At 44.3% G+C, this 17,299-nt stretch overlaps 1 protein-coding gene across 2 annotated transcripts in view; it reads left to right on the top strand.

The window, feature by feature from the left end:
- Nucleotides 1-17,299, top strand: part of LOC137424230 (thymus-specific serine protease-like) — a 134,157-nt gene that overhangs the window by 65,203 nt on the left and 51,655 nt on the right. For both annotated transcript variants that reach the window (XM_078774149.1, XM_078774150.1), the window contains exons 9-10: nucleotides 1,718-1,841; nucleotides 5,718-5,897. In XM_078774149.1, coding sequence (XP_078630275.1) covers nucleotides 1,718-1,841; nucleotides 5,718-5,897 — 304 coding nt within the window. The remainder of the gene's footprint in view (nucleotides 1-1,717; nucleotides 1,842-5,717; nucleotides 5,898-17,299) is intronic.

Here is a 17,299-nt window from a genome sequence, read left to right as displayed (position 1 = left end):
GAATGAATAGATTTGGTGAGCAAGTCGAAAGCATCCTTTTATAGAACAAGAAGAAAAAGGTGTTATAGAATAAGACAGAATACCATTCTTCAGGGGACAGATGAAACATTTTTTAATGACGTGAACACATGATCACGAACAACGTGGTCAAAGAACGAACGAACAAATAAGAACGAAACGGATAAGAACAGAGAAGGGAATATATTTTTTTGGGGTTTTTTTTTTTTTTGAGTTGGGATGAAAACAGAGACAGAGACCGAATGTAGAACGTGAAAAATAGAGACCGAAAGGAATTGCGAGCGCAATCGAAGAAACCGCTGAGACAGAAACAAAGCCTCAAGCCAAGGTCAGACACGGTAGCCTCCTACTACTACACGAGGCATCAGAATATGCGACACGAACTGTACGGGTACCGACGATTCTGTACACAGGTATGAAAAACCAACACCAAGAATACTATTACTATTAGAGACACACCAATAGTTACATACACACCGAAAGAAAGATAAAGTTTCGACCTGTGGTAAAGCCGGTATTACGACAAAAACACAATTGTGAAAAGTTACTTATTAACTTCGAAAGCGTGCGCGCATGCACAGCTTTGAAGAGACGTGACGTCACGTGACTTCCCGAGACGAGAAGAGACGTGAAGAGACTTTGAAGAGATTTAAAACGTTAGACAAGTGGTCGATGTTCGGGGAAGTTAGGGGGAGAAGAGAAAATCTAAGAAATAAGCAATACAGCGAAGGAAAGAACTTAAATTCGCAGAACACCTATGAACACTGATGGGCCGAGATAAACTAGGCCGCGCACGCGGTGGGACAGAAAAGGGTTAAATTATACAAAAGTTTGCAGGAATTGCGAATCAACAGCAACTGGAAAACACCCTGCAACACATGCACAATAAAAAACGAGTAGAAATTGACGAATACACGAATGGAAAAAATACTTTAACTTTTGCTGCCGTCCAGAGGTCGAACACGCTTCCTTGCTCCAGGGACCGGAAACGGAAGTCCAAGGTGATGGCAAACCAGCAATTACTCTGTTTTTCAGTAACTGTAGTCCCTCAGAGTCGCTTTAATACAGCTCCCCAACAACCACAACCCTGTGCCTCCATATATGCTCTCCACTAGATCCTGATACAAAGTAAGATAACTTGCTTTCAATGATTTTGTCAAGTAAAGGACCCCAAGTTTGACATTTTATCGCAAAGTAACGATTTATTGAAATTGGACACGAAACACTCCGCAGGGATTATTGAAATGACTGTAATTTCAGTGGTGTGGAAATTAGAAACCTGAGGCAGAGATCTCCATAGGGCAATACGTTAACACCAGTATGCTTGTGGTCTTGTGCCTGTTGGACATTGTTTCATGGGTCACGTTGAGCATTCCAACATTTTAGATGTTCCATTATAACATTTACAGTTTTTTTGAAGTGCTCTGCTGACTAATGATAAATCCGTGACCTGACCCTGAACTCTGGCTCATATGATAGCTTTGCTATTTTGTATTGGAGAAACCCAATCGATGCACATCCATGTAGTCTTTGAGTAAATGATAAGAAGTTAGAACTTTTACCGATCATGTGCTGCAACTCAAGTTCAGCACAAAATTACTTTGTGAGGATTTAAACATTACAATGGAGATTTGAGTATTTTAACAAAACTTTTTTTTTTTGTTTGATGTTGTGCATGATTTTACGAGTATCTCTGCAGACTCACCTTCCATCACGATTGCCATGCATGATGAACAGTGCTAACGCAGACCGGTTTATCTACAGTAACCATCAGAGTGAGCTTCGAGCTTGGCTCTACCAAAAGTGCTCACAGCTTGGATTTTGTACGTCAACATGAACGGTGGATGTTCTTACTTTACGCTTTTGTGTGTAAATGTTTTAGTTTGCTTGTGTATCAGATTGTGAGTCTTTACTTATTCACCACTTTTCTGTCGAGCTTAAGGAGGATAGAGGGGAGTTTTTTTTTATTTGAAGTTTTTTTTATTTATAAATAACATTGTTCAGAATTTCGTAAATAACTAAGAATTCATAAATAACATTATTTAATTTCATAGAAATATAAATATTTTTTAATTCACTAAGATTATTTTATATACCAAATGCTTTGTGCCACAACTCCAAAAGTCGTTTTACAATATGATCTCTTCTCCATCTACCATATAAAACACAATGTCAGTTTCTGTGTTTGTGACAGACTGATGTCTGTCCCTCTTTATACGGACGATTTGAGTTGGGTTTTAAACGCCAATCTTTTAACACAAATGTGTGTTCACTATTGTATATTTTTTGAGGATAAAACAAACTAGAAAACCATTTTCCATAAAAACAATAATTATGGCTTGCAAATGAAGCCTCAAGGGCGGTGTACAGTAGTGTTTTTAAAAAATAACAATAAATACAAGGCGCAGGGAGGTGATATTCGCTGCATGTGATGTGGAACGTGCGCAGAGTAAGACGAGTGTTCATTTACGTCCATATGATGTCTAATAAATAAAGAAGATATACGCAAACCTGACACTCGGCTGAGGCTTCAGACCTTAGCACGATCACGAGGCTGCACCATCAAATAAACTGTTCCAATCCGTCATTTTTGACAGGCTTTTATACTGGTGCTTGTATAATTGCCTTGAAAGAGTGTCCTCTACTCCTGTTGTAGTTTAAAGATATGAACGGTGTGATACATGTTTATCAGCAAGTTCTCGAGATAAATGTGTGTGTGTGTGTGTGTGTGTGTGTGTGTGTGTATTATTGTGTGTCTGTGTGTGTGTGTGTGTGTGTGTGTGATTGCATGTGTGTGTGATTGTGTGTGACAGAATAATTTGAAAACTAGACGTTATGACAAAAAAAATTAACCAAACTCCTGGAAGTTGAAGAAATCATTCTAAAATGCACCAATTGTCTTTGTTATTGTATAATTTAAATGTTGGAACCCATCTGTGGATCGGTCCCATCGGCCGATGGGTCTGCGCCATCTGCGGATGTGTTGTTCACCTTGAAGGAATGTGTTGACAGAATGGTGCTCTTCAATCAGGTACACAGTCATTGGAATTACATGTGGTAGGAATTTAACAGAGATGATTTTTAAATGTTTATTATCTATTTCTACCCATCTATTTATACATTTTGTCAATACATTTTGTAATTAACAGATACATGGCAGTTTTAGTAAAGCTTTACATAACATACTCAACATTCATACAAAACATTAGGTGTTCTTCTGATAATGGCGGAGGGGAATGGTGGCAGGGTAGAGAGTGACAGGTGCTGATGATTAGGGTTAGGGTTAGGGTTAGGTTAACTCATCCACCATTGATGCATACACATTCCTTCAAGGTGAACAACACATCCGCAGATGGCGCAGACCCATCGGCCGATGGATCTGCATTGTCATTTCTCGTGCATCCACAGATGGGTCAGACCCATCGGCCGATGGGACCGATCCACAGATGGGTTCCAACATAAACACATCCACGTCAACATAATGCCAATAGTAAATACACATAGTTGCCAACTCTACCACTTTTGGAGGTGCTCTGTCACTGCTTGTATACTTGAACAGCCTACCGATTTTATTGCCCAATAATAGCGAAAAATAACGCTTTCACAAAATAATGTCATCAAGGTTTTTGATAGATTTCGATGTGACATGGTTTCTGTCAGCCTTCGTGTGGTTTCCCTCGATGCTGCATGAAAAATCATATCAATAATCTCATTGCATTTGATTGGCGATAGCCACTATTCAAAGTACGCGGCAGGAAATGACTAGTACTGTCCCATTTTACCAGCATTATTGACCTGTGAAACGTGGCATGTTTCTTATTGTTTGACTGGCATGATGTCGCACAGAGCAAAACATTGTACCAATGAGAATGGGCCTGTGCTGCGTTAGCCGTATGCATGATGTCGCACGCACACTATATGCACACATGCACATGATATAGCCTCGTTGGCCTGCCACGAGGTCATTGCAGTAGATCGATATAAATTCTAAAGTCTTTATAAGAGAGTAGGGCATGGCCAAGTCTGAGTTGATATTAAAGTTTCCTGAGTTTGAGCCCCTATTGTGCCGTTAAATGAACACCAGGTTTGTTGACTCAGCCTGCTACCCTTCTGAGGTCAGCAAAATGAGTACCAGCTTACTGGGAAGATTGAGCCATTCGGGTATCCTGCGTTGGAGTGGCGACTGTCGTAGAAGGGTGTACACTAAATAGAATGTCCACACCTCAAGAACAATGTCAAGATTTAATTCAAAAGAGAAGCCTCACTCGAATATAATAAAGATTACAACACAGTTGAACAGTACTATGCCGGCATACTCAAACAGGACTCCAAACAACATATCGAGCAGGTCTTCTGCCAATTCGGTCTGTATCTTGTCTTTTATAGTGTTTTGTTGAGACAAGTAAATTCTTCTGGGCTTTGGGGTGTCCGAATGAGTGATTGGGGTTCAAACAAGAGGTCAGGGATTCAGATAAGCAAGCACAAAAAAGCATCTGGTTTCCATCTCAGCATAAGCCATAAAGATAAGCATTTTAGGACAAAGAATTCAGACATTCCATTTGTCTGGAAGGAACAGTTTCAACATTTCATGGAAGTAATATGGTATAACAATTATAACATTGTTGCACAGATTAATCAATGTAAGCTTTATTCCTTTTAAGTACATCTAAGCACATCACATAATTTCTATAATTCATAATGCTGATTACTCAAGGAGTTATCACTAAGTATATGTTTTTCATTTTATTAGCATTCCATGTTCTAAAGATTATATAATACTGATGTGCATCACAATTCGTATTACAAAACAACACCCATGTTTGTGTTTTCCTGTAACGAGAAGAGTACGAACAGGTTAGAACAGAATGCAAGTAATAACTCACAAAGAAAGAGGGACATTTCAATAAACTCAGAAGTCCATGCACACTTCTACATGACCCATCTGGATTTGGACCTGAACCAAAATCAAATCGGCTTGTTCTTGTCACCTAACCAACTCGTCAACCTAGTTTAGTCATAACTCGTCCATAACTTTTTAAAATATCATGTTACATATCACTTTTAGCCCAATCTCTCAATGGTGAAGAATTACTTAAAAATTAAATTACTCTCGTATCCGAATCCATAATCAGATCCTCACCAAAATCAAATCGATTTGTTCTTGTCACACACACAACCGCTCCACCAAGTTTAGTCCAAATCCGTCCACATTTTGAGATATTGTACTATTAATCATTTTTGGCCATATCTCCCAATGGTGAAGAATCACTTAAAAAATTCTACTAGCCGGATCCGAATCCGGATCTTCGCCAAAGTCGAATCATTTCGTCCTTGTCACATACCCTACCTCTGCCAAATTTCGTCCGAATCTATCCACAACGTTTTGAGATATCTCGTTCACAGACAGACAAACAAACAAACAGACAGACAGGGGTGAAAACAACCTCCATCCACCATCCATCGGTGGTGGAGGTAATCATTAGGTTAACAGCATCAGTCTGGAGCCATCCTGGTTATTCAATATGTAGTAAGCACTCTGTATTGCTAGTATGTATATCCGAGAAGTAGGGTAACCAGGTCACCGGACTATTCTACATCAGTACCATTGCGTTAAAGTTTGCGCTCATCGTTGTTAAATACAAACATTAGTGACTGAAGTTTTTTTTAATGCAATAATTTCCTTCTATCTTTTGTTTCAGTTCAAGAATGTAACAGGACTTTGGATTGTCCATTCTCCAAGCTGTTGACCCTTGATGTTAATATGCAACCGTGCGAACTCTTTGGTCTGAATAAGGAACAGCTGCAAGCTGGTATAGATGAAATCAACATGGAGTTTGGAGGAAAGAATCCTCCGGCCTCAAGAATTATCTTTGTCAATGGTAAGTTGAGGCACAGCAGCTATCATCATGGTTATATCACTCACCATAATGGTTAACCATCGTAGCCAAAGCTAACCGTTCACATCTGATTACTGAACGAAGTGGGAGCCTGAATTTGTTTGTTCTGTGGGAGCTGCTGAACCAGAAAACAACTGCACTCGAGGATATTAAGCAGTGTAAACTAGTGTAACGGTGTCCCAGAAGAACAGATCACCTTTTACTCAGTTTCGGCAGGAATATGGAATTCTACCGGGGTGCGGGTTGCTGGTGCCAACTCGCCTCTTCTTCGTTAAAGACACCATGTGATTTTTCCCATCCACCAACAAAAGGCGTGGGCAGATGGGTCGTCTGGCTTAACTTCATTCTGATGGACTGCATACACATTGATGTATCACCCTGCATACAAAACTCCAGGGCGAACAGTTTATAATGGTTTTTTCAAACAGGAGTTTAAAAAGCATAAGCATACCATCATGAGAAACTAGGTGAGGCTGAGGTTTTGGACATGATCGTTGGTCAGATCAAAAGAAAAGTTTGTAGTTTAAAATTGGCCCAAGATTAAAACCAATTCCAGACAGTTGGGAATGTGAAAATGTGAAAAACAACCCTGATTTAAGATTTTACGTAAGTTTGGCAAAGAAGGAGTCACGTGACTTCTCAAATGCGCTAATCATACTAAAATACGCAATTTGTGTCTGTCTGTCTTTCTGATGATTTTTTGACGCCAATACATTCCATCCTTACTTAGCCAACCTCAACCAAACTTGACAGGATGACCGAGGGTTACATAATGAAGGTTGTAGCGCATTCATTTGCCCCCCTCCCCGAGCGGGTTTTCCCCGCCATTGCCGTCAATGAGTTGCGTGTTGAGGTGTATAGCCGTATTAAGTTAGCTTTATCGTGGCGTTTTTTCAAAGAAGAAGATTTATCGTTGCGTTTTTCCAAAGACGCTTTGAATAACAAAATTAATGATAATCGCATATTATTAATGTTATAACAAAACAATATTAATACTAATAATGTCCCACTTCCCCAAGCCGTTTTTCCTGCAGTGACAACGTGTTTAAATAGCTTATCATTATAATGGCGTTTCCGTGTGAGCAACAGCTTCTATAGGAAGAAAAAATATTATAAACCACAAACATGTATGATTTGCTTTTAAAACAGTCGCTAATGCTGGTTATAACACTGAATGAAGAAATTTGGAGGAATCCCGACATCCATGAACTAAGGTTTACTTACAGAACTGAGCGAAGATGTATGGTACTATATATAATCCACAAATGTTGAGTTCATAACATGGCCCTTTCTGCCGCTACTGTGGCATTTTTCGTAACGAACTTTTGAAACTCGCCCCCACTGTTTAATACGAAACAAAGGGAGGAAGACCGAGATGTGCTCATTTACCAAGCAGCTAGCAAGCACTTGCCAAGCCAGCCATTCCTTAACGGTTTTGAATTGAGTGCTTGCTCGAATGCTTAAACAACTTGGCGATCTCTCCACAAGAAACTTGGTAAATGAACACACACCCAATGTTCTTGAGATCCGATCATAGATCGACTATAATCTATATACCCCAAAGAGAAATGACCCTTTCTGCAGCTCCCGTAGTGTGCGGGTGTACTAGTTATTCAAAAACCGAAAATGGCATGTGGATGTGTGGGGCATCATCATAAACGAGAGTACATCCGTATATACAATATCTGCCGCATAACCCAGGTGCCGCCATTTACAAACCGCTACATGCCAACGGGTGAACCTCCAACTATCACCTCAACCTCACAATAAGGTGAGTTGTTTTGCTGTTTGTTTGTGACCTTACTACTTTTAGCTCCCAAGGTTAATCACAAAGAACTTTCTATGATCAGATTTTAAAACATGATGTACCTGAATAGGGTTAAAAAAAAAAAACAGCCATGAGAAGGTCATTTGGCCTGTTATTGCCGTGTTGCACTCCCAAGTTAAATTAATTTCTAACCTGCGGTGATTTCTTTACTATAGCCTCACTCCTTTATATAACACCCTTTAGACCCTTTACACCCCTTAGACCCTTTACACCCTTTACATCCCTTAGACCCTTTACATCCCTTAGACCCTTTACATCCCTTAGACCTCTTTAGACCCTTTCCACCCCTTAAGACCATTTAGACCCTTTACACCCCTCAGACCTTTACACCCTTTAGACTCCTTCATACCCATGTCGACCCTTTTTAGACATATACATCTTCAATACTTTTCAAACCTATAAGCTTTTTAAGACCCTTTAAAAACTTAAGACCATTTGGACACTTTTGACCCCTTTTGCTCTTTCACCCTTCGACCCATTTAGACCCCTTTAGGCCCTTTTTAAAGCCTTAGTCTCTTTAAATACGTAAGAGCCCTTTATGACCCTTAAAACACTTTAGACCCCTCAGAAAATCTGAAACAAATTCCCCACAAAATCGGTTTTGACGACCTTTTCCGTGCACTATTCATGTCGCAGCACAAGTTGCAATGATGGATCGAAACTAATATATTGTTGTAGGTGACGGGTCGCGCCTCCCGGCACGGCCGTCCCACGGGTGCAACGCCGGCTTGTTCGACACAGATCTCGGGTTACGCGCCTCTATCGCGATACCAAATTACACCTGTGCCTTGCCAGTTGGGGAGACACCCGTCGCTACAGGTTGGGTTTTGTCAGAGACCGAGCGAAGTCTGCCGCAACCTGTAGCCAGCTTGGTTTTAATTACAAATCGAGCGGATTGCTCTTCAATGCGACACAGATGAATGCAGTGCGGCAACTTCCATACGAATCAACCAGATTTAATGGGGGAACATTAGGGTACACAAAACAAGCAAGGCGTTCACGATAACATTATAATTCAACTATGAGTAATAACCCGCTCTTATCTAGGGAGCTACGATTAAGGGTTTCGCGGGGTGACCCTAACGAGATAAACCTTAGGCCTGGACAACATTCATACAAGACAGGGGGTACTTGGTGGTGTTGATGGACGAGAGGTGAAGATGTGAAAAGGGCGAATGCAGCTTGTAACAAGCCGATGTCGCCGGATTCGAAGGCCCCGCTTGGGCCTGCAGTCTGCCAAATGGCGGCCCGCCCTCTTATCGGCCACGCATCAAGCGTCGCGAAATGGCGACCACCCGCTCTCCTTATCGGCCACGCGATCAGCACGATTGTCGAACTCCCTTCTTCCGAGAGAGAGAGAGCTCCGTTATTCTCCGGGAGAGCTCCGGAGAGAACCCGCCGCGAAGGCCTGTCCACACGCCATTCGCGCATGCGTATTCTTCCACCTCCTCCCTCGCACGTGCTCAGCCCCTCGAAGCGCCGCTTCCGGTTTTTGACGGCGCTTGTCGTTTTTGCCCGCTCAATCGCGCTTTCTCACGTCAATCCATTGCCTCGATCATGGCATTGCAACCGAGGCCGGTCTTAATGGAACTTGCACCTTGTTTGATTGTCAAGATGTAATTAAAAGGGAACCGTCTCTTGTACACCACCAATGCACCACACAAAACAGCCTGCTACACCTTCCGACCCAAAACTACCATCCCAGTACAGACGATCTATGGTAAACATACATCTAAGAGGGGACCTGAACTAATTCTATATTTAATAAACCACTAAGGGCCATTTCCGCAACACTACCCCCACCTTTCTCCCGAGGCTCTCCCGAGCCTCCACTAGGGGCAGCCCGCGGGAATGGCCCTGTCTAACGTACAGCACAAATCTCCCATTTACTCTAACCGCGGGAATGATCATCTTTATCAATGATCTCTCTGACTCTCTGGAAAATCCTCTCTATCTCTTTGCTGATGACTCCACTCTCTGCCGCTCCATTCCTCTTCCCTCAGATCGGCAGTCTGCAGCCTCCTCACTCTCTGAAGACCTGGACAAAATCACAGACTGGTCAAACAAGTGGAACATGTCTTTCAATCCTGCCAAATCTCACTCTCTTACTATGTCTCTCCGAAAAGATCGACTGGACAACCCTCCCATCTACTTTCTCAACAATCCTCTCCAAGAAGTTCTGTCACTCAAGCTTTTGGGTCTCACTATCTGCCATGATCTTTCTTGGGAAAACCACATTTCCAAGCTGGCCTCCAAAGCCAGTCGCCGACTGGGCATCCTCCGTCGTGCGAAGTCCTTCCTCGGCACACCTGAGCTCCTCACCACTTACAAGGCTTTCATCCGCAGCTCAATGGAATACTGTTCTCCCCTATGGGCTGGTGCTCCTGCCTCACACCTGGCTCGGCTTCACGCTGTTGAATCCAAAGCTTTCAAAATCATTGGAATCTCCCGCGATGAAGCTATCTCTGAGGGCCTTTCACTCACTCACCGCAGGCAGGTAGGTGGTCTTTCTGTCTTCTACCGACTCCTCTCCGGCCTTGCTCCCCCAGCTCTCTCTGTGCTCTGTCCCCCAAATATTCCTACAGGTCGCACAAGATCTGCCAGCAACCCTCTGATGGTTAAACTGCCGAAATCTCAGCTCTCTGCTCACCTTCACTCTTTCATTCCTCTTTTCTCCCGCCTGTGGAACAAACTCCCACACTCCCTTCAATCCCTCTCCTCCCTCCAGGTCTTTAAAACAGCTGTTCACCACCATCTCTTATCTTCCCCCATCCATAACCTTGATCTTTTCTACCCCCACTAATTCACCCCAGATCCACCTTGTTTGAAATTCCAACTTATTTCCTGGAAATCCTGGCAGTGTCCATATGTTTATACCTCTCCCACCCCCCCCCCCTTCACATGCCTCCCCCCCTTCACATGCCTCCCCCCCTTCACATGCCTCCCCCCCAAAGCCCTCTCCCTCCCACAGATCTTTCGATGTCTCCATGTCTCTCGGTCCCTGCTCTCAAATGTTGTGTTTGTGTCCTTCCCCCTCTCTCCCCATCTTGTCTACCGCTCCCGATGTTATTTGTTTTTTTTTGTATACAAGATCTGTGTCTGTTTGTCTTTCTGTGTGATTAATGTTCGCTCTTTCACGAGCCTCGATCTTGTATACAAAAAAAAAAAAAAAAAAAAAAAAAAAAAACCCCACAACATTGCAAGCACTTAACTCCAAGAAGCAAAGTATCAGTAAGATTGGCATGTCCCTATCCTAGTGTGTCGGATCACTAATCTAACAAACACATCCACACTCTATGCACAATACTTAACATTCTAATTATGCATTTGCGCAGGAGGGCATTCAATGTTACTTTCAACACCAATATTCACATCGGAGCAAGACATTCAGAGTTTCAAAGCTTCTTGACGTGTTTGCTCCTTCACGCCTCCTCCCGACAGTGTTGTGTCTTCACCCCAGAGGGGTTTCCTTACTTCGTGGCCTTATTGGCCTCTCACCAGGTGAGTTCAGTCGGCCCAGTGGCCTAATCTCACAAAGAGTCCTTCGGCCCACTGAGCCCACAAGACGGCATGAATCTTCGGCTGCAACAGCCCGCAAAAGCACTTTGGCCTCCATGGCCCACAAAAATGCTTCGGCCCACATGGCACACAAAAATGATCCGGCCACATGGCCTACAAAATGCTCCGGTCACATGGCCCACAACCGAGCAGCAGCAGGCAACAAGCCCTGCCTTGGACAGCAGGTGGCACAGTTCTATCGATGGTAAGCAACTGCAGTCTGGAGGCATTCTTGAGGGTGCAAGTGGGGGTGATGACCTCAGCCCAGGCAAAATGAAGAGTACCCTTAACCTTCCTTGCCTGACTTATCTTGGTACGACTTGTTTTAGTATGGTCTTTTAAAAAAAAGTCCTTTCACTTTTTAGCTGACAGGATGGTGTGCTTCTTAATCAATTGTTATCTGTGTGCTCATGACACACTGGTGGCTTCTCTGGCACTTGGAGAGGGCGACCGAACCTGGCCCTTGTTCACAACTTTCCCATCAACACGACTCGTACCAGGTGTCACACATGAATGGTGCGGAGGAGAGTTCATCGAACCTAACCTTTTACTTGAAGCTCTAACCAATGGCACAAACCCTGCCATTGCCACAATGATCCTAATGACCCATTTTTTCCAACCTGGCACACTGTTCCATTCTTTTAAACCTGGGCAAGGCCCTTATTTGTCTCTTTTTCTTCACTTGGTGGTGCCAGGCATAACTCATTGGCTGGGGAGTGTGACTACAACTAGGCCTCTTTGCCTGCTTCCAATAGGTGGTGGGGGACACCCAGCGACCTCGGGGTTCACCTGAGCGCGCCTCTGGCGCTCCTAAATAAGGGGTGGCTCTCTAGCCCCCACACTGTGCTCTCCAAGCACTCTAACCGGGTGGCTCTCTAGCCCCCGCACTGTGCTCTCTTAGCACTCTAAACCCTACTGTCTGGTGTCCCCTCCCGACTCACCAACTTCCAATACCATGTCACACTCCCAGCCAGTACCACCATACCTTGGCTGCACCTACCCCTAGCAGTCCGCCTGCACAATGGAACAGCAGCCAGAATCCACGTCAAATCCACTAAGTCCCCCTAACCTACACTCACTTGGTTAGGAGACTCCTACCAACAGGGTACATTGTTCGCACTCACTCTCCTCATTCACACAATCACGCCATTCATCCCAAACACCTTCGTCATTCATTCCACAGTTCCACACACCCAGTCCACAACACCATCCAACACCTTCCACTTTTTGCAGGGGTGTTTAACGCCCTGTCTGTCATGTCCCCACTATTTCTCTCACTTTTTTTTTTCTTTTTTTTTTTTAAATAGTCACGCACATCCACTTGTGCCACTCTTGTCTCTTCTGTCAGTCTCTCAATTTGCAATCTCTCTCGATATTATTTTCAGTCAAGAATTCCCCCTTTTTTTTTTTCTTTTTTTTTCTTTCCAATCTGGCCTGCTTCTGTGGCTCATTGGAAAGGGAGTGAGGGAAGGAATCCCTCATTACCCCTTACATGGCCCCGCCGCCTTTCCGCCACGGCTCATAAGGGTCACGTCTCAATTGGGGTCGTGGTCCACCCCCTCCTTTTCTCCAGGGTTCGCGGAAGTCAGGTAGACCCCACTTGGGGGAGCGGCCTCCCCCTCTTCTCTTTAATTCCCTGAAGACAGGTAAATCCCATTTAGCTAGCCGAACCCCTCGTGTCCTCAGAGAGGTCCGATGACCAAGGGACACCTGGCGGTGTCGTTGCTGGGCCCCTCTTGTTCGAAAATGGGTCCAGGGAGTATGTGACGCATGCCAACGCCGCCTGCTACGCATCTGCGCTCTACCTCGAAGTTCCTGTGAAGCTGAGGGAGAAATTACAATCCCCTTTCTAAAGCCTGCTCCTGGTGGAATTTCTATTTCCCCTTGCACCTCGAACCTATTTCCTACGTCACCACTCATTCCATGCTCCGCACTCACACACGTTTCGGCCTTGACAGCACACCCCGGTGCTGTAAACTGGACTATGGGCTCACAGCATTCATCCACAGGCATTCCATCCACACATTCAGGTGTCACGCATACGTGCACCCCATCGGACAGAGTCTCTTGATTAACATCAAATCCAATTGCGAACTTAAGCTCATCGTCCGCACCATGTATGCAGATGCCCACGTACCTGCTTCGTTCCAAAGTCACATCGGTCCGGTCGCTCATCATTGGTTCGCCACACTCCTCTGGGGCTGTCAGCTTCACTTGCTGGACCTGCTCAAAATGTGTTTCATGAGTCAACAACCCCGTATACTCCCTCCATGTCTCCATCACCAGGGTTTGCTCCAATTGTTGTTTCATTCGACGAGTGATGCCAATCAAGTCCTGCACCACTAACATTCCTCCCTGTGATGACGTCACACATCCCACATTATTGTGCTGCCCTACTTCCTGGCTCCATTTTCTTTCCCAGTTGAGTCGTTCTTCCTCTCTGAGCCTTTTTAGTTGTTCGTTACCTTTCCGGAGTCTTTCCATCTCTGCGGACTCCACCCTTGCTTTCTCCTTTACTTGGTCAATTTCCGATTCATATTCCTCTTGTTTCTTATGCCACCGTCCCTCTTGTGCTTCATTCTCCAATCTCGTCGTTTCTCTCAATTGATTGATTTCCTTTTCCTGCTTCATTCGTTGTTCTTTCATTACACGTTCATCCATCTCATTCTTTGACCTTGCTTTGGCTTCTGCCTGTTCGATCTGCACAGTGTAGTTCCTTTTTAGTTGATCAATTTCAAATTCATATTCTTTTTGTTTCGTATCCCATCGTCTCTTTTGTTCTTCATTCTCCAATCTCGTCGTTTCTCTCAATTGATTGATTTCCTTCTCCTGCTTCATTCGTTGTTCTTTCATTACCCTTTCATCCATGTCATTCTTTGACCTTGCTTTGGCTTCTGCCTGTTCGATCTGCACAGTGTAGTTCCTTTTTAGTTGATCAATTTCAAATTCATATTCTTTTTGTTTCGTATCCCATCGTCTCTTTTGTTCTTCATTCTCCAATCTCGTCGTTTCTCTCAATTGATTGATTTCCTTCTCCTGCTTCATTCGTTGTTCTTTCATTACCCTTTCATCCATGTCATTCTTTGACCTTGCTTTGGCTTCTGCCTGTTCGATCTGCACAGTGTAGTTCCTTTTTAGTTGATCAATTTCAAATTCATATTCTTTTTGTTTCGTATCCCATCGTCTCTTTTGTTCTTCATTCTCCAATCTCGTCGTTTCTCTCAATTGATTGATTTCCTTCTCCTGCTTCATTCGTTGTTCTTTCATTACCCTTTCATCCATGTCATTCTTTAACCTGGCTTTGGCTTCCATCTGTTCAATCTGCACAGTGTGTTTCCTTAACATTTCACTCTCCATCCTCTCTTTTTCCTCACTTATCTCCTCTACTCTTTCGCATGCTTCCTCTCTCCTTTTGTCCATCCTCTTCCCGTATTCCTTGCTACTTTCCATTTGACGTGCCAGTTCATTTCCTCTGTACTCTGATTCCCGAAACTGGCTTGATTTCTCAGACAATTCTCCCTTCAGTTGTTCCAATTCCAATTCGAGAATCCGTGCTCGTTCCCATCTGGAATCTGTGTTGTCTCGCAATGCACCGGCCAAGGCCATTTCCGTCCAGTGAATTCGTTCCTGTGCATCGACCAATTGTTGTGACTCCCTTTGCTCCTCATGTTCCTGAACCTCACTTGCCTGCTGTAGTGCCTCATGCAATTTCGTGTGTAACTCCCCAATATAATCCTCCTTACACTCCACCTGCTCCCAGGCATCGTCCAATCGTGCATGAAGCTCGTTAATGTACGCATTGTCGTCCTGCTTATTTTGCCATGACGCATGCTGTGACCACGTGGTTTGGATCAGTGGGTGGGAGCGTTTTCTTCGTGATGTGCGGCTCGTTGCACTCTTAATACCGATTCTCTCCCACCTCGTGTCACGCTGCTGAGCCGCGCAGCCATTTTGCGACTCCATCTTCCTTTATAAATTACGAAGTTTGACACCCAATCCACTCAAAATAAAAATGAAACCAAATTTGGAATTTGCGAGCGACGTGTTTTTTTTTCTTTTTTTTTCTTTACGCGCCTCTCACAATCGATGTTCGGGGTGCGAAATGCACCCCAGGTCCAAATCCCACTCCTGACACCAGTGTTGTAGGTGACGGGTCGCGCCTCCCGGCACGGCCGTCCCACGGGTGCAACGCCGGCTGGTTCGACACAGATCTCGGGTTACGCGCCTCTATCGCGATACCAAATTACACCTGTGCCTTGCCAGTTGGGGAGACACCCGTCGCTACAGGTTGGGTTTTGTCAGAGACCGAGCGAAGTCTGCCGCAACCTGTAGCCAGCTTGGTTTTAATTACAAATCGAGCGGATTGCTCTTCAATGCGACACAGATGAATGCAGTGCGGCAACTTCCATACGAATCAACCAGATTTAATGGGGGAACATTAGGGTACACAAAACAAGCAAGGCGTTCACGATAACATTATAATTCAACTATGAGTAATAACCCGCTCTTATCTAGGGAGCTACGATTAAGGGTTTCGCGGGGTGACCCTAACGAGATAAACCTTAGGCCTGGACAACATTCATACAAGACAGGGGGTACTTGGTGGTGTTGATGGACGAGAGGTGAAGATGTGAAAAGGGCGAATGCAGCTCGTAACAAGCCGATGTCGCCGGATTCGAAGGCCCCGCTTGGGCCTGCAGTCTGCCAAATGGCGGCCCGCCCTCTTATCGGCCACGCATCAAGCGTCGCGAAATGGCGGCCACCCGCTCTCCTTATCGGCCACGCGATCAGCACGATTGTTGAACTCCCTTCTTCCGAGAGAGAGAGAGCTCCGTTATTCTCCGGGAGAGCTCCGGAGAGAACCCGCCGCGAAGGCCTGTCCACACGCCATTCGCGCATGCGTATTCTTCCACCTCCTCCCTCGCACGTGCTCAGCCCCCTCGAAGCGCCGCTTCCGGTTTTTGACGGCGCTTGTCGTTTTTGCCCGCTCAATCGCGCTTTCTCACGTCAATCCATTGCCTCGGTCATGGCATTGCAACCGAGGCCGGTCTTAATGGAACTTGCATCTTGTTTGATTGTCAAGATGTAATTAAAAGGGAACCGTCTCTTGTACACCACCAATGCACCACACAAAACAGCCTGCTACACCTTCCGACACAAAACTACCATCCCAGTACAGACGATCTATGGTAAACATACATCTAAGAGGGGACCTGAACTAATTCTATATTTAATAAACCACTAAGGGCCATTTCCGCAACAATATCAAAGCGAAACTGATGTTGAAAAGTGAAACTGAAACTACAGATCTATGGATCATCGAATGGGAAACCAGAATGAAATGCTGTGAGAAATTGCTGAAAGCAAAGCTATGGGGAATATAGAGAGAAGGGGGAGGTCAGGAACTGAATAATTGATGTGGAGAGGGAGAGGTGCCTGGAGGTGGTCTGTGGTTGGTATGGAAAGAACTTGTGTGATCTTCCGTCAGATGGTAGGCCCAAAACATACCTAAATCCATTTTGCAGGTGAGATTTCATAATATCACCCTTACTCCCAAGCAGTATTTCGGAGGTACAACAATCATGGATTGGAAATCTTAGCTGGTAGAATGGAACGAGGTTGGCGAGGTTACCAGCTGCATCCATTGTGATATCTGTTCACTGAATATTTACAGTGAATTCCCGTTTATACCAATACACACACCAAAAAAATTGCTCATTTCGGGTGAGACATCTACGAACCCCCGTCATTGACGACTACCTTTGCTAGTACATTTATATATACCATACATAGATATATAGATACATATATATATATATTGTTGAGGTTTTGAGTTTGTGCAGTGAGTTTAATAAAGGTTAAAATTTCCCCCTCATAGTTAGTCACACAAGCAACATGTAGCCTCGCGATGGTATAGTTATTTCTTAGTATTTGTGAGCTTAGTCCTTTTCCATTGTTAGTTCTGCGTTGAGTAGAGTCAGGAGAATAGGCCCTACTT

This window comes from Myxine glutinosa, chromosome 3, assembly GCF_964187855.1.
Source record: "Myxine glutinosa chromosome 3, kmMyxGlut1.1, whole genome shotgun sequence".
Classification (NCBI taxonomy): Eukaryota; Metazoa; Chordata; class Myxini; order Myxiniformes; family Myxinidae; genus Myxine; species Myxine glutinosa.
The sequence above is the reverse complement of the archived record's forward strand: the minus strand, read 5'-3'. Positions and strand labels throughout refer to the sequence as shown.